The sequence below is a fragment of the Sorghum bicolor genome, chromosome 4, assembly GCF_000003195.3.
Source record: "Sorghum bicolor cultivar BTx623 chromosome 4, Sorghum_bicolor_NCBIv3, whole genome shotgun sequence".
Taxonomy (NCBI): Eukaryota; Viridiplantae; Streptophyta; class Magnoliopsida; order Poales; family Poaceae; genus Sorghum; species Sorghum bicolor.
Genome location: NC_012873.2, coordinates 66,694,943 through 66,721,280, shown reverse-complemented (window position 1 = coordinate 66,721,280; position 26,338 = coordinate 66,694,943). Strand labels below are relative to the sequence as shown.

Here is a 26,338-nt window from a genome sequence, read left to right as displayed (position 1 = left end):
ACAACTATCTACCGACATAGGGTCTGTTTGGTTACCTGGCTATCTCCTGACCAGCTTTCTGGAGCCAACTTAAACCTGTTTGGTTGGCTGTACAAGCATGATAGCTAGGCCCCAACAATCCACCTAGGGGGACTTAGCCAGGCCCTAGAAAAACATAGGAGTTGGGTGTTTTTCTGGAGCCAAGCCTTGGCCAACCGTCCCTAGTGTTCCCTTCACCTTCTTTGGCAACACTCATAGTGAGCTTGGGTGCAGCGCACTCGGGTGGGGTCTCACATGATGGTGCAGCCATGGAAATCGGGACGAGACATCGCACTTTAGCGGGTCTCACGCGGTGCCGTGGCCATGGAATTCGAGCAGGTGGGCACGAGCATGGAACTGGTGGCCATGGAACCAGTTAGAGGCGACATCGACAAGGGAGGCGCTGTCAAGTGACCACCACTATCGAGATGGAGGACCATGCTGAAAGGTCCTAATATGGCTAGAGGGGGGGGTGAATAGCCTATTTAAAAATTCTACAAACTCACTAGAGCAAAAGGTTAGTAAATAACAAAGCGAAGCTTTTGCTCTAGCTCTAATGGGGTGTTTGCAAGCCACCTATCCAACAATTCTAGTTGATATAATCACTAGGCACACAAGAGCTATGTCACTACTTACACTAGAAAGCTACTTAAAGTTTCTATACAAGTAAGTAAGCTACTCTAGTTTGCGGGAATGTAAAAGAGATGGTTTGAACTTTATACCGCCGCGTAGAGGGGATGAACCAATCAATAAAAAGAAGTCCAATCACCAGGAGAAATCCAATGAACAATCACAATGGAGACACACAATTTTTCTCCCTAGGTTCACGTGCTTGCCGGCACAGTACGTCCCCGTTGTGTCGACCAACACTTGGTGGTTCGGTGGCTAAGAGGTGTAGCACGAACCTCGTCCTCACTAGGACACCACAAGAACCTACCCACAAGTGAGGTAACTCAATGACACGAGCAATCTACTAGAGTTACCTTTCGGCTCTCCGCCGGGGAAGGTACAAGACCCCTCACAATCACCGGGAGATGGCCACGAACAATCACCAACTCGTGCCAATGCTCCTCCGCTGCTCCAAACCGTCTAGGTGGCGGCAACCACCAAGAGTAACAAGAAAACCGCAGCCAAATCGATCCCCAAGTGCCACTAGATGCAATCACTCAAGCAAATACACTTGGAATCACTCCCAATCTCACAAAGATGTATAATCTATGAAGGAGATGAGTGAGAGGTGTTTGCTTAGGCTCACAAGGATGTCAAGTATGTTAGAATGCCAAGAGAGTGAGCCCCAAGCCGGCCAAACACGTATTTATAGCCCCTCAAACAAATAGAGCCGTTGGCTCTTTCACTGGGCAAAACACGGGGTCACCGGACGCTCTTAAAGTGGCACCGGACGCTCAACACTAGCGTCCGGTGCTCCAACGTCAGCCGCGTGTCAGAGTCTAACGATCACCTGCAGTGCACCGGACGTTGAGCAAGTTAGCACCGGACGCGTCCGGTGCACACCGGACTCATGCGCAGAGAGTTCCGCAAACCTGCGGGACACCGGACGCGAGCCACCGACGCACCCCGAGCGTCCGGTGCTCACCGGACTCACACCCAGAGAGGTTTGCAAAACGCGCGGACACCGGACTCAGACCACCGGACGCTCTAGCTTGCGTCCGGTGCCTGGCGTCCGGTGCCTAACCCTAGCTGAGCCAGGCAGCCTGCACACCGGACGCTCAGACACAGCGTCCGGTGCCTCTGAGCCAGCGTTCGGTGAGTGTTCCTCATCGAGAAACACTCCCGCGACTTCTCCAAAAATTTCCACCGGCGCAATAGAAAAAAATGCACTTTGTTTTCTCGAAAAGCGCCGAATCCCGCCTCGCAAGCTCGGCGGGAGGGAGAGAGGAACCCATCCTCTCTCTACCCTTCAAACTCCACCTCCTTCTCAAAGTGTGCCAACACCACAAAGTGTAAACCAACATGTGCACGTGTGTTAGCATTTTCGCAAACATTTTCTTTGAAGGAGTTAAGTTAGCTCACTAGGTTCTAAATGCATGCACATGAACAAAGACACCTAGTGGCACTTGATAACCGCTTAGCCAAAGAATTCCCCTCTTTATAGTACGGCTATCTATCCTAAATGTGATCACACCCTCTATGGTGTCTTGATCACCAAAACTAAAACCCTAAGCAATACCTTTGCCTTGATCTCCATAGGGTTTTGTTTTTCTCTTTCTTTTTTTTCAAGTTGAGCACTTGATCACCTTGTGGTCATCACCATGATCATCTCTTGCTCCAACACTTGGTATGTACCAACCTCATTTAGTCTACACACTTAGTATAGAGGTTAGTACTAGGGTTTCATCAATTATCCAAAACCAAACTAGGGCTTTCACATGCCTAGGAGAATGGCGCGAGCTCCTTCCAGAAGAGCTACAGGCCAGACGCGAAGGCGCTACCACGGAGCACCTCGATGCCGGATCTAGAGGTGGAGATGGCGCGGCGGAGGTGGCCGTCGTTCGCTATGCTCCGCCATGGTCCATGTTCGTGTTCGCTACGTGGTCACGGTCGTGGCCTGCTGTGCACTCCTGCCAGCCATAGTGCCATGGCACTGGTTGCTGCTGCCTTGCCCAGTGCAAGCAAAGAAGCAGCAGGATCCTCACGGACGTTGAGCACAAGCACGATAGAGAGAGAAGCCCACCACCTGTTCGATAGAATACTTCAAAGAGGTAACCTTACCAAGCTAAATATATGGTGATTCTATGCAAGACAAAGCAGTCAACCAAACAAACTCTTATCAAAGCCAAGTTAGTGATAACAGCGTAACCAAACAAGGCCTTCTTTAGTTGCGAAAAGTTTTTGGATTTTGGCACTGTAGCACTTTCGTTTGTTTGAGGCAAATATTGTCCAATCACGGACTAATTAGAATCAAAAGATTTGTCTCGTGATTTATAGGCAAACTGTTCAATTAGTTTTTGTTTTTGTCTATATTTAGTGCTTCACGCATGTGCCGCAAGATTCGATGTAACGGAGAATCTTGAAAACTTTTTAGTTTTGGGGTAAACTAAACAAGGCCCAAATCTATACTAGTTTGCTAAGGACAAGTCTAGCTTAAGGAGGCTCCAATCCTAGCTAGAGACAGGCCTAGCTTAAGCAGGCAGAAAAAGTCTACTTTAGGTCCCTCAATTTTCACTAAAGTCTAATTTTCATACCTGAACTCTAAAACCGGATTAAATACATCCCTCAACTTTTAAATCCGTGCACATTACATCCCTGACCTGGTTTTGGAAGCGGTTTTGTCTTTTTTTTATTTATTTCGGCTGAATTTTTTGAAAAATCACAGTAAATCACATAAAATTCATAAAATAGAAAACTCAATTTTGTTGGACTTCAGATGAGTAGATCTACACATTGAATATATGATATAGTATGTTTTAGTACAAATTTTTTATGCAGCTTTAGATTTATGATTTTCTATAATTAATTAGACTAATTATAGCTATAGTTTCTATAGTCCAATTATGATGAAAATTATATAGTGGGCTAATTATTCTATGATTGAGTTGTGGTAAAAATTTCATACTCATTGAATCATGTATTACTCAGTTATAGATTTATTCAAGTTTATGCTTGTTAAATCTTAATAGATCTATAACTAAGTTATACATGATCAAATGAGTATGAAATTTTTACCATAGTTTAAACATATAATAATTAGCACAACATAAAAAATTCACCACAATTGGGCCATACAACATATAGCTATGAATTATTCAAATTAATTATAGAAAAACATAGATCTAAAACTACAACAAAAAAAATTGTAGTAAAGCATATCATATTATATGTTCACTGTATAGATCTACTTAGCTAGAGTCCAACAAAATCAGATTTACTATTTTATAAATTTTATGTGATTTACTATAATTTTACAAATATTCAACCGAAATAAATAAAAATGAAAAAGACAAAACTGCCTTCAAAACCGCTCGTAAACATGTCAGGGACGTAATATGCATGGTTTTAAAAGTTAAGGAATGTATTTTATCCGATTTTGAAGTTCAAAATTGAAAAGTAGACTTTCGCAAAAGTTGAGGCACCTAAAGTGATCCTAGCTAGGCTTCAGCTAAGACAGAAACCAAACAGACCCATATGGGCCATTGCCACATCCGCATGCTTTCGGTCAACAATCTTGGGCTTTTATCCGAACGGGCCGTGGATCAGCCCAACCGGGGACGGAGCACAGCGCACACATGACACGTCCGCTTCGGCCATCGCCCATCCGCGACCGCGACCATCTTCTTCCAGCACAAGTCGAGGGCACCGCCCCGCATCTTCTTCCTAAGCAAGTCGAGCGCGGCGGCCACAAAACCCCCTCCCACACGCACCCCTCCGTTCCGCGCGATCAGCCGACCGATGTCGTCGTCGGCGCCCGCACCGGCCGCCATGGCTGTGGACGACGCGGAGGACGACCAGCTCGCCTCCATGTCCACGGAGGAGATCATCAGGGCCTCCCGTCTCCTCGATAACGAGATCCGCGTCCACAAGGTGCGCAAACCCTAGCCTAGGCCCCGCTGCGGGTGGCGCAGAGTGTATGGGGTATTCTGACTGATTTGGGATGTTTTGGGGGTGGGGGTGTCCATAGGACGAACTGCAGCGGTCGAACCTGGAGCTGGAGTCTATCAAGGAGAAGACCAAGGAGAACCAGGAGAAGATTAAGCTCAACAAGCAACTACCATACCTCGTCGGCAACATCGTCGAGGTTCGTTTCTCGCCTCAATTCGGCGACGCTGTTGATGGTTCATCTTTGTATCCCTTATTTTTGGTGACTGGGAAGTTATGTTTGGGCTATCTATCGATCTGGTTCAGTCCTGTTGGTGGGATTAAGGGATTTTCATGATTTTACTTTAGTTTGTACACACTAGTTAGACGCAGTAGGTTTAGTTCCAGGATGCATCTAGTTTGGCTCAGTAGCCCATCTGCTACTGCAATGTAGGAAGAAGTTTATAGCTACAACTGTACTAGTAAGGAGTTCATAGTTACAACAGTACTGATTTGGTTAGTTTATTTCGATGGCGTACATATTTGATGGCTTCTGGTGTGAAGTTAATATGAACTCTTGTGTATCTTTGAGTCGCTAATAATGTTCTAAGGTTTTCAGAATTCCAAGTTTTTAAGATTTAATAAAGCTGCATACACAAGTTGGGCACAATTGGCTCTGAATTCTTATATATTTCTTAACTGTTTCAGATTTTGGAGATGAACCCTGAGGATGAGGCTGAAGAAGATGGTGCTAACATTGATCTGGACTCACAAAGGAAAGGGAAATGTGTTGTTCTGAAAACATCTACCAGACAAGTATGTAAACTTGCCTGAAATTTCTGTAGCCATCTAGACCTTGACATATTACAAACTTTATCCATCAGTGGTCAAACGAGTGCTGGAATTGGGATCCAATTTGAATGCAATTTATTTGCCTGCTGATAACCATCTACTCCCTCTTTAAAAGAACAATGATTCATGCTATCCTGATTCCTGATTGTTAGATTTGGATTACATTTTTGTTCCGTATCCAACAATGCATATGTTTAGTTCCACTTCACATTTGTAATTGGTTGATTTTGTGCATTATGAATAACTCAGATATTCATTTTTTAATTCTTGGATTAAATGCAGACCATATTCCTTCCTGTAATTGGATTAGTTGACCCTGATAAGCTTAAGCCTGGCGATTTGGTTGGAGTGAACAAAGACAGCTACTTGATACTAGACACATTGCCCTCGGAGTACGACTCACGGGTTAAGGCAATGGAAGTAGATGAGAAACCTACAGAGGATTACAATGACATTGGAGGACTCGAGAAACAGGTAATTTACTTTCTACAACTGATGGACTGTTAGAGCGACACTATGGCTGAGTTTGTACATTCCAAGCAGTAATACGAATATACGATGTTCTGTTGTAACACAGATTCAAGAGCTTGTGGAAGCAATAGTGTTGCCAATGACACACAAGGACCGATTTCAGAAATTGGGTATTCGTCCCCCCAAAGGTGTTCTTTTGTATGGACCGCCTGGGACCGGGAAGACACTCATGGCTCGTGCGTGTGCTGCACAGACTAATGCCACATTTCTGAAACTTGCTGGCCCACAACTTGTCCAGGTAGGTAACTAAATCTGTGAAATACATTTTTTTTTGGAAATGTACTAAAGTATCATACAAATGCTAGGGCTCCTAAACCTAACCATTTTAGCATTTCACTTTTTTTTGCATGATTTGTGGGTACAGTTAGCCTGATAAACAACTTCTTGCAGTTTACATAATTCATGCAGTGTGATTCTAGCAAACTCTTTTTTTTTTGGCGATGTATTCCTTTAGACATTATTTGGTATCTGCATGCTAGGTGGGAATCGATGTTATAGGATGATTATCAGCATCAGATTAGGATATGATTACATTAAGTACTGATTCATGTATTTGTCCAATATAATGGTTGATGAGTTACATGAAATACTGCTGGGTCCATTATCAGTTCATGTTCATTCTTGCTTAGTTTTGTTTAGTTTTTTTGGATTAAATTTTCTTTAACATCTGTGTGAATTGTTTCAGATGTTCATCGGTGATGGAGCTAAGCTTGTTCGAGATGCTTTTCAGCTTGCTAAGGAGAAAGCCCCCTGCATCATCTTTATTGATGAAATTGATGCCATTGGAACAAAGCGTTTTGACAGGTACAACTCCTATTTAGTTAGTAATTCAGTCTGATGTCTGTTTTAACACCTTTTCACCTATAATGACAATGTTTATTTACACGTTCTGGTTTAATGATACCAGTTTGTGACCAAGTTTGATCATCATTTCAATTTTTAATTCTGTTTAGTCTATTTCAGTGTAGACTAGATTGCCTTGACCACTATCCTTTTAATATTTAAGGTATATTTAGTGAGTGCTCTGCATAAGATTTGTTTTTTTTTTAAAAGGCTAGATTAGATTAGTGACTGAATCTTGTTAATATTTGGTGTGGTCAAATTTTCCTTACACTATCAACAATGGCTGTTGGTAGTTGTGTTTTGAACATCCGATTTCCCCATCTTTTGCCAACATGCTAGATAAACACTGTGTGCTTTTGGAATTGCGTGTGACTATGCATTATATATCTGCTGTTAATTAATTTGTATTTTTTTGTTTCATAATAAAACAGTGAAGTCAGTGGCGATAGAGAAGTGCAAAGGACTATGTTGGAATTGCTGAACCAGCTTGATGGATTTAGCAGTGATGAGAGGATAAAGGTCAGCATTCAACCTTCAATTTATTAGTTATTACCGTCTTGATGCTTCGGCTCAGGTTCTGTTCAATTGGAGATTGAGAATGCACAAAAAATACATCTATTGATGATGATATTGAGAGATGAACTGATATTTTTCAATGTTCTATTTAATATATGGTGTACTGAATGTTGGATTGTTGTGTGATTTGTAGGTGATAGCTGCAACAAATCGTGCTGATATTCTTGATCCTGCTCTGATGAGATCTGGTCGTCTGGATCGTAAGATTGAGTTCCCTCATCCATCGGAGGAAGCAAGAGCCAGGATCTTGCAGGTATGGCTCTGGGCACTGAAATTTGTTGAAGCTCAGTACTGACCTGCTATCCCATACTGTTTTCCTCCAAAGACCCCATATGGTTTTTGTTCTTGCGTAGCAAAATAATGTTGTTCTATGTTTTGTTTTTGTAGATTCACTCGAGGAAAATGAATGTGAATCCAGACGTCAACTTCGAAGAGTTGGCACGTTCAACTGATGATTTCAATGGTGCTCAGCTAAAGGCTGTTTGCGTAGAAGCTGGCATGCTTGCTCTACGCCGAGATGCTACAGAGGTTACACACGAGGATTTCAACGAGGGGATCATCCAAGTGCAGGCAAAGAAGAAGTCCAGCTTGAATTACTACGCATAAGGGGAGCACCCAGTCCTTCGTGATCGTTCAGTTGTTTGTGACACTGCCATTGTCTGGATAGGCTAACTTATGATTTGTATTAAGCAAGCACTGTCCTGCTTTGCTTTTGTATCTTACTCCGTACGAGAGTATCATATTTTATCTATTATATTAATCAAGTGGCATCCAGATGTTTTTTTTCTTTGCCTGCCGTTTTTGGTTTGTTTCTTCTCCTGGAGAGTACTCGGGCCAGCATGTTTACTCTGGTCCAGATTGTTGATGCATCTGCATCTCTGTTGCATACTCCGCTCTCACTGAATAATTGGGATGATTTACTAGAGAGATGCATACTCCGCTCACCCTGAATAGTTGGGATGATCTACTAGTTGGTGACTAAATGTGCCATTAGCGTCCTGGGAAGCACTGAACATGCGAGATGAAATCCCAACAATCAGATTCACTTGGTAAGCAAATTTGTCCAAGAAAAAAAAAATCAGAACTGCTCGAACTTCAGAATCGGTCGATGGAAATGTTGTTTCCCTCGGTACTCCGTACAAGAAAAAAATTGCAGCACCGCAGCTGCTCTTACAGAACGAAGTTGTGACGCAGCTAGAGCTAGGGCCGCACCAACACCGCACAGGGGAGATCACGGAACACAGGATGGTAGGGTGAAGCCGTGACACATGTAGGCGAGCACGAGGTACAATATTACGGTGAGGATGAATATCACCGCGGCGCTGCAAAGAACAGTGGAATTACAGGGACGTCAGGTGAGGTGATCATATTAATTACTGGAGTATTAATCAACTAATGAAATGCGTAAGATCACAAACAGTATTAACTACAGTACACACAACATGCATGCCTCAGGAAGGTGACGTAATAACGTACGTGAGCTTGACGTTCCTCCACCACATGGTGTTCCTGAAGCGGCGAGCTTGGCGCTTGAAGCGCATGGTGTTCCCCTGCATGGTTGCCGTCTTGTCCACCAGCAGCTCCAGACGCTCACCCCTCTCCAGCACCCTGTCGATGTTGTCTATCATCACGTTCCGGACCTGCAATGCAAATTAGTTAATGTTTCATTCAAGCCGGCCGCCAAAGACGGACAATGCGACTTGCATTTGCAAGACAAACGTTGTTAATGATGAGCAAAATCAAAGCCGAATTCTGTCCAGACTATAGATGAAGAAGAAAAACGTACGTATATCTGTATATACCTGGTCGATCTCACCCCTCATGCGGTTTATCCTGTCCGCGCTGGCGTCGTTGGAGTAGTAGTCCATCTGCTGGGCCAGAACCCTGGAGAACTCGTCGTTCATGGCGTACGCGAGCGCGGTGAGCGCCGCGCGGCCGTACGCCTTGACGAACCTCCCGTGGATGTCCTCCAGGAACGCGAACGGAACACGCCCTGAAAACGCGCGCGCATGCAGAATCAACACGATGCCACATCGGTTCACTTCGAGTTTCGAAAACTCCGATCAAATTGCAGGCCAATATATAGTTTGCAGGATACTACACCGATCGACCGTGCTGATGATCGAAATCTTGTGTCGATTGGATCGGATCGGATGGAAAATGCTGGGAAGTTTGAACAATGGATGCATGGCAGGATGGATGCGCGTGCACTTACGCCCGGCGGCGTCGTCGGCCATGCAGAGCGCGGTGAGGCCGTCGGTGCGCTTGACGTGGAACACGTGGAGGTCCTGCGTGTACGAGACGTTGCAGTCGTCGCCACCGGCGCCGCCGGCGGGGAGGCGCTCGAGGACCTGCCTCGCCACGGCGCCCGCGTTGCCGCCCGCCGCCGACGCGCCGTAGTGCTCCGCCAGCACCACCGCACCGCGCGCCACCACGGCGTACTCGATCTTGCCCATTGCCTACCGCCGAGAATCGAGTGCCGGCCGGTGGTCGTCGTTAGTTTGGCCGGCCGAGGCGACGACGACCCGCCCGATCACATGCACAACACCCTCTTCTTTTTGTCTCCTCGATCTCCTCTCTCTCCCCCCCTCTCGCGCGCGCGGCGAAAGGGATCGAGGGGAGGGAGCGAACGGGTAGGAGGAGAACCTCCTGGAGCCTGCCTCGCTTGTTTGACCGGGGCGCCTCCCCCCACCCCCGCGCGCGCGTACCGCGGTCTATAGCACTCGCTACGGCGGCGACGGTGCGGATCACAGATTCAGTCACCCTGTGGCTCCGCTTATTTTTGGGACGGCTTGTGACGGTCACGGCCCAGATTGTCACCATAACGGTGTAAACCTCTTTTTTAAGGTCCAATTTATCTCTCTTAGTTGTCATCATTGTTAGATTTTGTTTGCTCTTTGAACTATAAGAGCAACTCCAACAGCTTTCCTATTCTTATTATAGAGGCCTTTTAGAACTTTTATAGCAGAAAAATAGACTCCAACAGATGTGATATTTGGTTTTGTAAAATATAAAGTTTGCTATCCCTTTATTTTTGTTGGCTATATATAGCTAACCACTGACACTAGCTATCTGATAGCAAGGCTGTTGCGAACCTCTTCTTTTTTAAGAAGTTATCTATTTTACAAAACGGCTAAACATTAGAATTTGGCTACTAATTTTAGTCAAGCTCTTGGAGATGCTCTAAAACCAGTTCTTTTACCCCCTCCATTCTTTTTTTTTTGTGAAACTACATGTGTTTATATTTTGTAGGCTTTAGGATTTTTGATTGAACTATTTTGTAGGCTTTAGGGCAACACACAAGGCAAAAAAGCACCTCCCTCCGTCTCTTTGCGTCCTCTCTGCAGCGCAGGGCCCATCACCACGAGGAAAGGGGATGACCAGAGTTGGGGATAGAGAGGGAGTTGCCGTAGTGGAGGAGGCTACCATCAGAGATGGGGGTGGCGAGCTCGGTCGCTGCGGCGGGCCGAGGTGGGGCCATGAGGCCTTCCCTACGGCGAGGTGCGACTGACGCGGTGAAGGTGGATCCGTGGCGGTGCGACGAGGTGCGGCCGACGCGACGAAGGCGGATCCACGGCGGTGCGGCGAGGAGTGGCCGCCACGACGATGGCGAGCTCGGTCTCTGTCCCTACGCCGTCTCCTTTCGCGACAGCCTAGCCTCGCCCTGTACTGCTCTTTCCATATGACGTCGTCACGCTGCCCAACCCCACCCTTCTCCAGCGTGGCTCCGTTGTCGGCCACCTCATCCCCTCCATTGTCGACCCCACTCATCCCCTATGTTGGACTGGTGCGGCGAGGTGGATCCATGGCAGGGGCACCCCGCTCGACGAGGAGCATGCAAGGAGACAGGCGGCCCTAGGGGTGTGCTTGGCTAGGGGTGTTTGGGTGCGAGATTTGTGTCCCCTATTGGAAAGGGGAAGTTTTATATGAGAGACCTTTTGTCTGTGCGTGATCCAAATCAATAAATGCATTTTGTGTTTGGGTAAGAGCTGTTGAAGACAGTCTTAGAGCTGTCTTCAGCTCTGCTTATACAACTTTTCTAAGAAAATTATATAAATATAAAGAAAAATCATGGTTAAGATAAGATCTACATAGTTTATATGTATTAGTAGTTTAGTACAAATGAAGGTAGAGAGAAATTGTTCGAGAAAAAACGCAGTTTGTTCTCTATTTCAGCTTGATTTGATCATTGTAGAATCTCATTATAAGCTGTGCAAGACACGTCCTTAAACTAGTGATTAGACACCCATCATAAGGTTTTTTCAGAAAAAAAAAACACCCATCATAAGGTTTGCCCCTCGCCGCCACGCCACTTGGTGGGCCGTCCACATCCACATCACAAACCCTTCTCCAACTCCAACTGCTCTCCTCTCATCCCGGCATCCCCTCAACCAAGTCTCTGGTGCCTCGGCAACAGCAGCAGCCTGCCCCCGGCCCCCGGGCGTGGTGTGGCGGCGCTTTCTCCTCTCCGGCACGGTGGCGGTGTCATCCCGGCTCTTCCGAGCGGTTGCGGCGGCCGTCTCCTCTCCTGCGATCCTCCTGCCGCGCACAGCCTGAGTACGCACCTCTCCTCTCTCCCTCCCTCCCCGCGTGATTTGGTGGTTCGATCGATCGGTGCGAGCTGCTACCTAGTGTTTTTTCGAAATTAGAATGCGCGATTAGATTGTACCTTGGAATTGGCCTGCGATTGGATCTCTGGGCTGGACAGAACCGGACCAGACCTGAACCCATCATAAGGAATCACTTCGCTCCGGATGGGATCGCACGGGAATTCGGATCGGATTGGCTTATACGCAGACCGCACTGCCGCTGATCCCAATCTCGTCACAATTTAGTAGTAGCAGATTTCGTTGCTGCATGTCGAGCTAATTCAGTTTATGCATCAAACCACGCTTCTGGTTTGGGTCCTGTGTTCTTCAGACTTCAGAGGCAAATTCATATCCAAAAAGGATTAGAGGTTCCTTCATAGCTACTCAGATTCATGTCCAGAAAGGATTAGAGGTTCCTTCATAGCACTCAGATGTGGAAAAAGTCCATGCTAGGGCCTAGGAGCGCATACATGCTTGGAAGTGTAAGCCTACAGTTTTCAGCCATTTTGTAAGTCACAAGTAAGTGGCAAATGTTGATAGAAGTGGAACTGACAGAAACTCAGAAACCTGGTCGTGTTTTCCTTCATCTTAGCGCAGTTGCTCTTTTTGCCTTTCGCTGTACATTGGTGTGCCCTGATGCAGCTGGTTCTTTAGTTACAATGTAAAATACTCTGGTTTACTAGAAAATATATCAGTTAAAAGAGATAGGATCCCAGGGGAATTGAGGTGTTTTGTCTAAATCAGTCTTCACGATTGAGTGTGCTACATATGACAACCATATACGGAGTAGTTGTGAGTTGTGACTGAGTCACTGTAATTTTCCTTTTTTTTAACTTCTTTCCACTCTCCACATTAATTTATTGGGGAATTTGTTTACTATTTCTGCATCTCTACATTAACATTTTAATCCAAGGTTATATTCTCCATGTTGGTGGATCATTTATCACCCTGTTTTTTTAGTTGCTTCCATGAAACTGCTCATATGTTCTTTGCCCTTCCCAGAAATTGTAGCTGAGGTTTGTTCGAGAACAAGCAACAACTTTGTGAGCCATTCGCATTAAAGGAGAAACTGTAGCCGAAGTAACAAACAGAAGGGCACAATGGCACTATCACGAAGTATGAGAACATGTTTGCAGAGTGGAAGGCTTGCCCTTCTTGCCATATTGGTCTCTAGTGGAATTGTCTTGCAAATCTTGGTAAGCATCTGACTTAAATACCTCTGTGCCGGTTCATTATCTTTTCCACTGTCACCTAAACCTATATAATTTTTGCTCCTTCAGGCTTGTGCTCTCTATAACAACTGGTGGCCAATGCTAACAGGTTAGAAAATTTTGTGTAACACTAGCAAACTAAGCTTATATCCTGATAATTGTTTGTAGGACATTGTAAGTAACCCTTGACATTTTGTGCAGTTCTGATGTATCTTATCCTACCAATGCCCCTCATATTTTTCCTGGGTTCGGATACTTCCTCAATCATGTCTAATGGGGGAGACAGGTAAGTGATCCTCTCTAGTCCATGCTGCTGCTTTTTCTTGGGGTCTTAATCACCCTTGTCACCATACTTTTTAGCACTATTTGTTGCCCCTCAAGATATGCATTGCCTTGCTGGAATTCATTTTAGAGGTTCTAAAACCAAGGTCCTGATCCATCATGGTCGGATTGTTTTCCTAAACAACATTTCTGGGGCACAAAATGAATAGAGTTCATTGCCATGAAACAGTTTTCTTGTTACGTTAAACCTGAGCATTGGCTTGCACATCCTTTGCTACTTGCTTGTCAGCTGTTGTGCCTGCCTGCTAATTGCTGATTTACATTCCCTAGGTTCTCTTTCATATCTTTCTAACTATTTTTTCATACATGGCGAAGTTAATTGGTGTACCTTTATTGCCACTACAGTTGGGTGAACTTCACAAAATTCTTGACGGGCGCATCAATAGTGGGGAGCATTGCCATTCCGTCGATCCTGAAGCACGCTGGCGTCATTGGATGGGGAGCCCTGACGATGGAGCTATCATCCTTTGTGGTCTTTGGCGTGGCAATCCTGTGGTTCATCCAGATGAACGGTGAAGAGGACGAGTACAGCGGTGTGTTCTAGACCAAACCTGCTCGTTCTCTTTCCAGCGTGATACCTTTGCAAGGTAGTTGTGAACTCAGCTGTACAGCAACCTCGGACCTTATTTAGTGATACCACATACCAATACATGTTTGGTCTGCAATTTTTGTGCCTGACATTCAGAATTTTGTTTACGTGGGATCTGAACTCTCACAATATTCCCTACGCCATTTCTAAGTCCAAATAGATGCCAAATCGCCGTTGCCACTCCGTCAGCGCCGGTGCTCGCACGTTCCCTGAGCATTGGCCGTAAGGGACGGCGCCGGGTGCGTGACATTGCACGGTCTGTTTCTCTGCACTAGCAACGGACCAGTTCACACTGATTGCGCGAATACCAATCTGATCCTGCAAAGTGCACACCACACCAAATGTTCTCGAGGACAGATCCTCCTGATATGTTTCACAAGAGCATCTTCTACTAAAAAAATTGCATATGATAGAGTGGAATGGGGTTTTCTAGAAAAAGATGTGTTAAAAATGGGTTTTGATCGAAGATGGGTGGATCTGATCATGGCCTGTGTGGCTGTGTCAAGTCTGTGAAATATAAGGCCAGAGTAAACTCAATGAAGACTGAAACTTTTATTCCAACAAGAGGCCTACGGCAGGGGACCCTTATCACCCTACCTTCTCCTCTTGGTGGCAGAAGGCCTATCAAGTTTATTGAAAGGAGCTGAAATAGAGGTGAGTTGCATGGAGTACGAGTTTGCAGGAATGCACTAGTGGTATCCCATTTGCTATTTGCATGGAGTACGAGTTTGCACTAGTGGAACGCCAGACGATTTTGACGAGCGCGCACACGCGAGAGCACGGAGGGAGCCAGGCCTGAGCAAAATGCGTGAATCGGCCGTTCCTCTAGAGCCTGGCCAAGGGGCTCCTTTTGCACGAGCGCAGCCTGGCCGAGGAAGGAGAACAGATAAACAATCACCGGATACCTATATCCAGGAGCCTGATTGAAGGGATGCAGGGAACCAAACATGCTCTAAGAAGAGGGTATGCAGTGTGTACTTGTGTACACTGTACAATGATAGAAACACGATGGCAATCGCTGATTCTACAAGTAGAGTTTTCCCTTCCTATAACAAATCAAGACTCCATCGCTTGTAAATAAACTATGCATAAGAACCCTCCTAATTATGTATAATTTATTTAATAACAATATCCTGTTCTTTCTCAAGGAAAAGAAGAAATCTTTCACGTGATCCTTTTGCGTGGAAATTGCGAGCAACAATAATAACCACCAGAGGATGTGCAAAACATCCCCCAAAAAGACAAATTCCGCCCGGGAAGGAAACCGCATCTATCGCGCGGAAATCGATTCCTATGGGAACAGAACGGAGGAGATTAGAGCACGACGGAGTGAGTAATGTTTCCTTGCAGGTCTTCTTCTGATTGCACCAGCATCATTTGGCTTAGAATTGAAGCACCCTATATCCTGTTCATTTGGCTTAGATTTGTCTGTAAAATTTTTGCAACAGTTGCTACGCGTTGCCCGTTGGTTGCGTGTCTGACTCCACCGTCTCATCTTACGAACACCATGCCTAATCCCGAACAGTGCCACTTCAGCTAGCTCATAATAATTCATGTTATCATTTTTCTTAGGTGGAAGAGAATATGAAAAAGAGAAGAGACTATCTCTTATCTCAACACCTATCTCGCTCAAAAAATGAGGTAGTCACCTACTTATAAAGACTTAGAGAAGAAGGAGAGAAGATGTAGAATAAAATATCATTTACATGTGAGGTTCATATGATGAAATGACAATGGCATGACTCATATAAGATAGATGCCGACTCAACTGTTGAGGACGCCCTAATGGTTTTGAGTCAGGCATAATCACAGTCGAACCAATGGGCGGACTTCGATTCATTCGTCCATAGTTCGAGTATATCGATAGAATGTTTAAACATGTGGTTCAGTCTTGGAACGGCACTAGTTGTATTGGGCAGGACACTTTTGATAACAGGTCACACTGTTGCCTCTGACCTAAAGAATCAAATGGCTCGATGGATGAATTACGGGCCTTAAAATTTTAAAGCAACGACTTTAACATGAAACATTGTTTCACCATCCCTTACATATCTATAATCCAAGAATTAAGTAAGAACACCAAGTCTCATCGTTAGGGCTAACAAACTAAACCGAGTCCTTAGCAAAACTGTAGTAACAAATATTGTCCTTAAGGTCTAGAAATATAAAACCTAGCAACTGAAAGGGCAAACTAGTAAAAGATTAGATTTTAGTTGTTAGCAAGTAAACATAACAAGAATGCAATGCAAGAGAGTGAACAAGAGTCAACTGGATTTTTATCTTTGGTATCAAGGTCAATGGACACCCTCATAAATGCATGTTGAAGCACAAATTAAAGAGTTTAAGTTGTCTTGAGTCAACAAAGCTCAAGCTTCACTATATCCATTTGCCATCTTCAAAGTGGCAAATCTCCCATTATGCCAGTGATCACTGAGACCGTTTAGGTCCTCCCAACTACTAGGTGTTATGTAACAACTACACGAGTTCTCACTTGACCAAAACAAACTACGAGGTACTCACTTGACCAAAACAAACTACGAGGTAAGCAGTGTATAGTCTACCCAACACTAGTCATCGTTGTAAATCAAACATAAGTAAGTGTTGTTTGACACAGCTTAATTTCACTAGTAAAGCTGTTTTTTATAAAATAGCTTCATAAGTAACTTTCTAGATGAAACTAAGCTATTTTTGGAAAAAAATATTTAGTAAAATAGTTTCACCAACTGCTTCTTATATAGATGAGAGAGAAATGAGGAGAGCTGCAATAAGCTAATTTTTCAGCTTCATCCGAACTCATGCCTTTGTAAGAGAAAAAAAAAGTTTCACTATAAAATTGTTTTAGAAATAATTGTTTGACAAAAAAACAGCTACAAAGAGGCCCGTAGTTGCACCAATCCAACCTGAAACAAACGGGCCCAGATAAAACGTAGACGGCAAATATAACCTATACTACTCAGGCCCAAAGAAAGCCCAACTGTGAAGGGGACAAATGTCCGCCAAAAATCATGAAAAAACGTAGGCAAGTTGCTGGAGACAACCATACTGGACCAATGCAATTTGGCATAGCTTAATTTAGATTTGGTTGGGTGCGCCAGGCCCGGTCAGCAGTGCAACGGCTGAGCGACGCTCGAGGGACCCAGTGGCAAGCCACTGTGACGGCCCCTCCCCCACAAAAGATAAATTTAATATCAAAGTGGGCACATGGCCCACATATCAGATATTAAACTGATAAGAACAGATACTACACTTGATCTTAGCCAAAAGGCCGAGAAAGGTATGCTTCATAACGGAGCCCTGCGCCTTATTTTATAGCTCGTTCGACTGGCTCATCCGCCTTCAGCTAGCGAGGTGGTACTACCTGCGAGGAACCGGACGCGAGGCCGAGCGCAGCGCAGCGCAGCGCTGTTGCTCTGCCGTTCGGAGTTGCATACGTATTTTCTTACGGCCCATTACGAAGCTTGCAGCCCACGCTGCTCGGACGGCCCAGAAGGTCGCCTTCTGGACTAAGCCAGTTCACCCCCTTCCTCTGGTGCTAAAAAAACAAAGTCAGAGTCCCCTCCCTCATCCTCGGTCTCTCACTCTCTCTCGTGGGCTCGTGGCTTCTTCGTGTCGGCGCCGCCCTCCTCGTCGGGCTCTTCCCCGGCGACGAGCTTCCACCTGGTACGCCCTTCTCCTTCCTTTCCGCTGTGTGAAACCGAGTATCACAAACCCTAATGTAAGTTATCTGTATCCAGATCTGATGTGAGTTGGGTCCTATCATCTGACACACTTACATGTTTATATACACACTGAATTCGAAGTTTTCGTTTTGCAAAAAAGAAAAAAAAATCGAGAGGACGTATGTACACTGTACACCCATTTCATATACTGGATCCGCCCCTGCTTCATGTTTGCTTGATAGCTATGAAATTCCTAGGCTCAAAGGAGCCGTCAGTTTGCGTCTCCAGTGTAATGTCGTCATGTTTGTGTTGTGGTTTATTCATATCTTGCTGCTTGGGGCCTTTATCCTCACTACTCTGTGATAAAAATGTTCTAAGAAAACAAAATGAGCAAAGTCGCATAACTCTGTTATGGAGGTATGTAATGCTGCATCAGATTGTGGGTGGAACCTGCACAACAAGCATAACAGACAAAAATGAAAAACCTAAATGTTACAGTTGACTTAGCAAGTTCACTTGCCTTCAGACTCTTCATGCTTGTTGGTAACTGATACTCTTATACACTTATTATGACTAAATGCTACTGATGACTGTATAATTTGATCCAGGCTGCTTTGTGGTTGAGGCACCATGCCTGCTGGTGACAACCCGCACTCAATTTCAGAGAAAAAGGCAGCATTGAGGGAGTCTCCGAAACAGCTCAACAATGTTGTTAATGAGCAACCCACAACTTCTCATTTTCCTAAAGACAAAGTTGCTGCTACAGTTGGCATAAAGCGACCACAACCTTATGGCCCCTTGAGTCTGACCAACCATCACACGCTGAGCAAACCAGGGGCAAATGACCATCTTGTGTATGTGCGGAGGAGGTTTGAAAATGATCAAAGCAAAGGGGGTACTTCTTCTCGTGGAGAAAGTGCCAGTTCTACTTCTACAAGCTTGAAGAAAGCTGGTGCAGGCAGCTTGCAGTCACAGGAACGAACTCTGAAGCATCAAAACAATACATCTCACGCCCAGTGTGCTTCCCAATCTGCATCTCCAGCTGCAGCTGCAGCTACACCCTCCCCTGCTTTGCAATCTGCAGTTTTGCCTGCTCACCATTCTTTTGGGAAGCAATCTCCAGGAAAGGTTGCTGCTTGTTGCTGCTTATACTATTTTAGCTTATTTTTAGTTAGTGTGTTTGGAAATTTAACTACTAAAGTGACTAAAAATTAGCTGGCTAAAATTTAGCAAGGGGTTGTATGACCCAACGTCTAGTTGTGGACCACAAGATGAATAGTTGCTCAGCTGAAAACTAAGGGCGTGTTTACGAGAAATACGAAAAACTCTATATTATGAGTTTTTTTTTAAAAAAAAACTATATTATGAGTTTTCATATAACTTACAAATACATGTACGAGATTTTGGTTGACGATGATAAGTAACAAGAATAACTGAAATTACCATAAAATCAGTATACGTTGCATCATAGTTACGAGAATTCTACATTATGAATTTTCCTCCAACCTAACTCACACTAGTATTTAAGAGCATCTCCAGGAGTTTGGTAAAATAACTTCCTATCTTAATTTTTTAGCAAAAAGAGAAAAAAGCCTCCTCCAACAGTTTGGTAAAAAGACTTTCTTAAAAAATAAAAAGTTGTCAAATATCCTCCTTAACTTATAAGTTTTTCAAAGTCGAGAGAACTCCTTATCCATCCTTTGTGGACCTTTTTTCACGTGACTTCTCGTGCGAAAGAGTTCTATTGCCACGAGATATATTGTTGGCGTGAATCTATTTCCTCGCTGGTCTTTGGTCCGGCCGCCACCGGTACAGACCTGCCGTCGTCTGGCCTTTGTCTTGCAGAGCAGAGCAGCAATGCCTCTCTATGGTGCCATTGAACAACACCCGGTAAAGCAAGGACGCCTGACGTGATGTACAGTCGCCGCCATGAGTGACATGATCGGCTCTAATTAAAAAAAATAGATGTTATCCTACTATAAAATTTAAAATTTTAGAAAGTCATTATTTGTAACTGTTTGAGAGGAGTAAAATTTAAAGTTGTTGTTTCTTTTATTAACTTGCTAGATTCATCAATTCAGCAAGTAAATTATAGCAAACTGTTGGAGATGCTCTAAACGTAACCAATCAACTTGCTTCATTGATTTACCAAAAACAAGACGTTTACAACAATGGCATGATCAAGTTACTACAATGAGCCTCCTATCAATTAAATGAGCACTGTCTCTGTGCTTGTGGGTTCAAAATAAAATTACGACCAATTTATCAAAACCTTTATATATGTACTCCAACTTTCACAATATAGGTTACACCAATAGAAACTAGAGTTGGACGTAACACACACCATTTATCTCAAGCAAATCAGCTCCTATTGATGTGGTTGGTGGTTAGAGAGGGTTTGTAGCTATTGCAGACCTCTTGAATGAGGTTGCTGGGGCAGCAGTAGTTGCTGGTGCTGCTGCTGTTGCACCATGTGCTGCTCTTGGGCCCATGAGGTGGAACAACAATACCTCTAGGTTTTGTGCCGAGGAGGATGGCCCAAAGTATTTGGAAGAGTTTGTTCGGTTCCATAGGAATCGTTGCAGCCCTTGAACAGTTTCAAGCTAGGATCAAGTGGATCCACTTCCTCCACTCGTTCCTCTACTTGGGCCAAGAATTGATCTGGATAACAGGAGGTCCGGTTTCATTCCGGGCCATGGAAACTAGGAAAAAAGAAGCTAGTTTTGATTTTAGGTCAGTTTTTATTTTAAATCAGTCCAAAACGAACACATTTATTCACATCTAGATTGAAAACGGGCTACAATAATTCATCGGGAACAGGCCTAAAAACAGGCCAATCCGGCCAAAACGAACGAGGCCTTAGTTGATGTTAGACCTGACTGACTACTACGATATCAAACACATGATACTTACTTTGGGCCTGGTCGAATTGGTGGACAACCAAACAAGTGGACTTGCGCCACTTGGGGCAGGTGTGCGGACGAAGCTGGGCCTTGTTTGGCCTTGTTTAGTTCCAAAAATTTTTACAAAATCTACACTGCAGCATTTTCGTTTGTATTTGACAAATATTATCCAATCATGGACTAACTAGGCTCAAAAGATTCGTCTCCTCAATTTCAACCAAACTGTGCAATTAGTTTTTATTTTCGTCTATATTTAATACTTCATACATGTGTCTAAAGATTCGATGTGACGGGGAATCTGAAAAATTTTGCAAAATTTTCTGGGAACTAAACAAGGCCTTAGTTCCGAAAAGTGAAAAGTTTTCGGTACTGTAGCACTTTCGTTTGTTTGTGACAAATATTATCCAATTATGAACTAATTAGGATCAAAAGATTCGTCTCGTGTTTGACAGCTAAACTGTGTAATTAGTTTTTGTTTTTGTTTATATTTAACGTTTCATGTATATGCCACAAGATTCGATGTGACGGGGAATCTTGAAAACTTTTTGGTTTTCAGAGTGAACTAAACAAGGCCCTGGCCTCAGCCATGTTTCCAAAACACGCCCTGAATTCTTCTGCAGAACCAATGCAATGGAAGAAGGAGCTATATTTTAATGTCCTACCATGCATGATCGTGTGAAATTACAGGGAACGAGTTGACCCTTTGGGGTCTCTCCGCTTCATGTTATATAGCGTAAGAATAGCCCCTACGGTGGCAAGTACAACAGATCAGATCACAACGTGATCTGGGAGATTACATCTTGTGATACAAGTTAACTTATACTACAAGAACAAGCTAACTATTCTAAGGAAAGCCTAGACTAGCTAGCCGTACAGGTTAGGAAACATATCTTCTAACATCCCCTCTCAATCTCAGCCACTTACAAGGTTGAGATTGCGTCTGAACTGTAAAAGCTTCACTGTTGAAAGAGACTTGGTAAATCCATCAGCCAATTGATCACTTGAAGAAATAAACCGAACCTCCAGTAGCTTTTGAGCTACTCTTTCTCGAACAAAATGAAAATCGATTTCAATATGTTTGGTTCGTGCATGAAAGATTGGATTAGCAGAGAGATATTTAGCTCCAAGATTATCACACCATAACCGTGCAACCTTTTGATGCGGAATGCGCAGTTCTGTTAATAGTTTCTGAATCCACATCATCTCTGCAGTGGCATTAGCTAGCGCTTTATACTCAGCCTCTGTTGACGATCTAGATACTGTGGCTTGCTTGCGAGCAGTCCAGGAGATTAAATTCTCACCAAGGAACACAGCAAAACCCCCAGTTGAACGCCGATCATCAACACATCCCGCCCAATCTGCATCTGAGAAAGCACTAACCATCATACTCTTTGACTTTCGAATATGAAGACCAAGTTTTACTGTACCCCGAACATATCTCAAAATCCTTTTGACAGCACTAAAATGAGTTGAAGTAGGTGCATGCAAAAATTGGCAAACCTTGTTAACTGCAAAACTGATATCAGGCCTTGTTAGAGTGAGATACTGAAGTGCCCCGACTATGCTCCTGTACCTCGTAGCATCCTGTGCACAAAGTAATTGACCATCCTTAATACTCAGCTTCTGTGTACTAGGAAGAGGAGTGTCAACTGCTTTACACTTGTCCATTCCGGACCGTGATAGAATATCAGTAGCATATTTACTTTGTGACAAAACTAGGCCACCAGAATTCCTCTTGACTTCAATTCCCAAGAAATAGTGAAGATCACCCAAATCCTTCAAGGCAAAATCCCGTTGTAGATCTAAAAGAAGTGCTTTGGTTGCGTCTGCAGAAGAACTTGCAACAATAATATCATCCACATAAACCAGTACAAAAATGATCTGATTTCCTTTGTTATAATAGAAGAGTGAAGTATCTGCCTTGGACGATTTAAACCCCAAGGAAATCAACTTGCCACAAAGCCTAGCATACCAAGCACGAGGTGCTTGCTTTAACCCATACAAGGCCTTTTTTAACTTGCACACATAGTCAGGAAAAGATTTATCTGCATACCCTGGTGGTTGGTCCATATAAACCTCCTCATCCAGCACACCATGAAGGAAAGCATTCTGTACATCTAGTTGACGTAGTGACCATCCATTTGTGACAGCAATTGACAGAATGAGACGAATAGTAGCCGCCTTAACAACCGGACTAAAAGTGTCCTCATAATCAATACCATATCTTTGTTTAAAGCCTTTAGCTACTAGTCGTGCCTTGTATCTGTCGATCGACCCATCTGCTTTGCGCTTTATTTTGTAAACCCACTTACTGCCAATAATATTTTTACCTTTGGGTCTAGGCACCAATTGCCATGTATGATTCTTCAGCAAAGCTTGATGTTCCACATCCATAGCTTCTATCCACTTTGGATCATGCAACGCTGCCTCTACTGAAACTGGTTCAGTAGTGACTGAATCTGCAAGCATGCCCCATCTAATTGTTCCATCAGTATAAATCTTAGGCTTGACAATACCTCTCTGAAGTCGAGTAACAGGTCTTGTAATCCCAGACCCTTCAGAAGGTGCAACACCAGAGACCACAGCAGTCACATCCGCACCGGCCGAGGGAGCAGACGCATCTGATCCAGTCAGATCTGTGTGCTCAGCAGCAGGTACCGACTCCCGCCCTGGATCTGATGCGGCGCGCGGAGGAGAGCCGGTGATGGGCAGCAGAGTCGGCGCTTGCGTAGAAGATCCGCTAGCCGACAACCCTGCTGTCCCTACGCGTGGACTCGACGTGGAGCGCGAGGACTGACCGGACGCCACCTGCTGTCCCGATCCCGATGCCAATTCGATTCGGTCGGTGTCAGGCGGATCAGCCTCGACCCGGCTGCTGTCACCCCGAGGGAGGCACATGTGATGACAATGATTGAAACCATGGTTTGACCTGAAAACATCACCATTTGAAGCCAAATTTTGAGCAGCTAATTGTTCATCACGCTGCCCCCTGAAAGATCATTAGTGTTAGTAGAAGCATATGCATTTGGATCAAGTACAGTAGCATCCCCATGATGAACTAAAGGGTTTCTAAGATCATTAGGTAAAAGAAGAATTTCCGCACGAAGTCGTGCTCCGGCATTAGGATGGAGTTTTTTGAAGGGAAAGACAGATTCATCAAAGATGACGTCTCTAGAGATGTATACTCGACCATCTTTTGGATCGAGACACTTGAACCCTTTGTGGAGAATACTATTTCCGAGAAAAACACATTGCTTGGACCGAAATTGTAACTTCCTTGTGTTGTATGGACGCAAGTTGGGCCAGCAAGCACATCCGAACACACGCAGATCAGTATATTCAGGATCACGCCCATACAAACGATAGAAAGGTGTTTCATTATTGATGACTCGTGAAGGTAGGCGATTGATAAGATAAACAGCATGAGTAAAAGCCTCATCCCAAAATTTCAATGGCATTGATGCTTGTGACAAGAGAGTAAGTCCCACCTCAACTATATGTCTATGCTTGCGCTCAGCTGAGCCATTTTGTTGATGTGTGTGTGGACATGAAACACGATGAGATATGCCAATGCGCTGGAAAAAGGAATTTAAAGATTGGTATTCCCCTCCCCAGTCTGTTTGCATAGATAGAATTTTTTTATCGAATTGTCTTTCCACTAGACTCTGAAAATTGCGGAAAGTTTGAAAAACCTCAGATTTATGGCGCAAGAGATAGATCCAAACAAATTTGGTATGATCGTCTATGAAGCTAACATAATAATTTTGCCGGCCAACAGATGCTGGTACAGGTCCCCACACATCAGAATAGACAAGTTCAAAAGGTTGAGCTGAAATATTCATTGATCTAGCAAATGGCAATTGATGAGCTTTGCCTTCTTGGCAAGCATTACACACATCTCCTTTATTAAAATCATTAACAAAGGGAATACTATGGCGGCTAAGAATGCGATGCACTATAGGAACCGAAGCATGACCTAGCCTATTATGCCATAAGGATGTCGCAGATCTAGCAACACCAAGGGCTTGCTTATTCGAAGAGCTACTTGGAGATGAGCATAGGGGGTAGAGGCCACCTTCACACCTGCCTCTGAGGAGGGTTCTCCTCGTCTCCTCCTCCTTTACCGCGAAGTGATGAGGATGAAATTCAAGAAAGCAATTGTTATCACATGTAAAACGATGAACAGATAAAAGATTTTTCTGTGCTTGGGGAACATGAAGGATATTCTTTAATTTGAGGGTACTGGAAGGGGAGCATAAAGTACTATGACCAATATGCATAATTTTCATACCTCCACCATTAGCAGCGTGAACTTGATCACCACCATGATACTTGTCGCGGAAGGTCAGGCGCTCGAGATCACCAGTGATATGGTCCGTGGCTCCGGTATCCATATACCAGTTTGTGTCAACACCGTAGTTTGATGTGGTTGCCGTTGATGCTGTCTTCTGTGGAGGACCATTGAAATTGGCATTGAACCGCTTGAAGCAGCGGTGAGCAGGGTGACCTTCCTTGCCACAGATCTGGCAGACAACTCCTGGCTGGAACGGTGCACAAGCTATGTTGCCACGGCCAAAACCGCCACGGCTGCCTCCACGTCCTCCTCCATTGGGTCCTCCGCCGCCGCGCCCACCTCTTGGCGCGCTACCGCCACTGCGGTTGCCTTTGGTAGCCAGATTTGCAGATGACTGACTACCACCGTTCCTCATCTCAAGCCGCTATTCATGAGAGACCAGCTGGGTGAAGAGCTCGGTGATGGAGATGGGCTCCACACGCGCCGCGATGGCAGACACGGTCGAATCATAATCTTGATCTAGACCGGAAAGCACATAGGACACGAACTCTTCATCTTCAAGTTTGCGGCCTGCCGCCGCCATCTCATCTGCTAAACCCTTGATCTTGGTGAAGAACTCACTTATGGTGGAACTTCCCTTGGTGGCAGATGTCAACGCCATGCGCGTTGAGATGATCTTCGCACGGGATTGTGACGCAAACAAGCCCTCAATCTTGGCCCATGCGCCCTTGGCCGTGACCTCCGTGTTGACGTGGCCAAGGATCTCCTTGGACAGATTGGTTAGGAGGTAGCTGAGGACGATCTGGTCCTTTGCTACCCATGAACCATACTCAGGATTGACGACCGGCTCTTCCTTGTCATCATCAGGTTTCTTCTTGGGAAGAAAACGCACCGGTGGCTGAGCTGTTGCTTCCAGCCAGTCGGTGAGTTGAGCTCCACGCAGCGCCGCTTGCACCTGCGCCTTCCACGATTGATGGTTGGTGCGGGAGAGTTTCTCCGACACCGGCAGCAGAAATGTGGTCAGAGAGAGCGCAGCAGATAGCGCGGAGAAAGAAGAAGCGAAAGCCATGGAGATTTTTCGTGAGAAAGAAGGCTCTAGATACCATGTGAAATTACAGGGAACGAGTTGACCCTTTGGGGTCTCTCGGCTTCATGTTATATAGCGTAGGAATAGCCCCTACGGTGGCAAGTACAACAGATCAGATCACAACGTGATCTGGGAGATTACATCTTGTGATACAAGTTAACTTATACTACAAGAACAAGCTAACTATTCTAAGGAAAGCCTAGACTAGCTAACCGTACAGGTTAGGAAACATATCTTCTAACAGATCGATCTCAAAGGGTGTTCTTTAATTTGTTCTTACCCAGTGCTGAACTGATGGGGAGACCATTTGC

The 26,338-nt window shown here is 44.6% G+C and overlaps 3 protein-coding genes across 3 annotated transcripts; 2 read left to right on the top strand and 1 right to left on the bottom strand.

Annotated features, from left to right (window-relative positions):
* On the top strand, positions 4,296–8,142 carry LOC110434961 (26S protease regulatory subunit 6A homolog). Its single transcript, XM_021460074.1, has 9 exons — positions 4,296–4,557; positions 4,655–4,771; positions 5,260–5,367; positions 5,686–5,877; positions 5,981–6,172; positions 6,620–6,738; positions 7,209–7,296; positions 7,487–7,606; positions 7,741–8,142. The coding sequence occupies exons 1-9, from the start codon at positions 4,426–4,428 to the stop codon at positions 7,957–7,959; spliced, it is 1,287 nt and encodes a 428-aa protein (XP_021315749.1). The 5' UTR covers positions 4,296–4,425; the 3' UTR covers positions 7,960–8,142.
* Positions 8,376–10,104, bottom strand: LOC8084659 (vesicle-associated membrane protein 711). Its single transcript, XM_002452951.2, has 4 exons — positions 9,569–10,104; positions 9,156–9,346; positions 8,830–8,993; positions 8,376–8,675 (listed from the first exon to the last, which is right to left on the bottom strand). The coding sequence occupies exons 1-4, from the start codon at positions 9,807–9,809 to the stop codon at positions 8,585–8,587; spliced, it is 687 nt and encodes a 228-aa protein (XP_002452996.1). The 5' UTR covers positions 9,810–10,104; the 3' UTR covers positions 8,376–8,584.
* Positions 11,660–14,222, top strand: LOC8084658 (vacuolar protein sorting-associated protein 55 homolog). Its single transcript, XM_002454681.2, has 5 exons — positions 11,660–11,910; positions 12,945–13,138; positions 13,223–13,262; positions 13,355–13,439; positions 13,841–14,222. The coding sequence occupies exons 2-5, from the start codon at positions 13,043–13,045 to the stop codon at positions 14,037–14,039; spliced, it is 420 nt and encodes a 139-aa protein (XP_002454726.1). The 5' UTR covers positions 11,660–11,910; positions 12,945–13,042; the 3' UTR covers positions 14,040–14,222.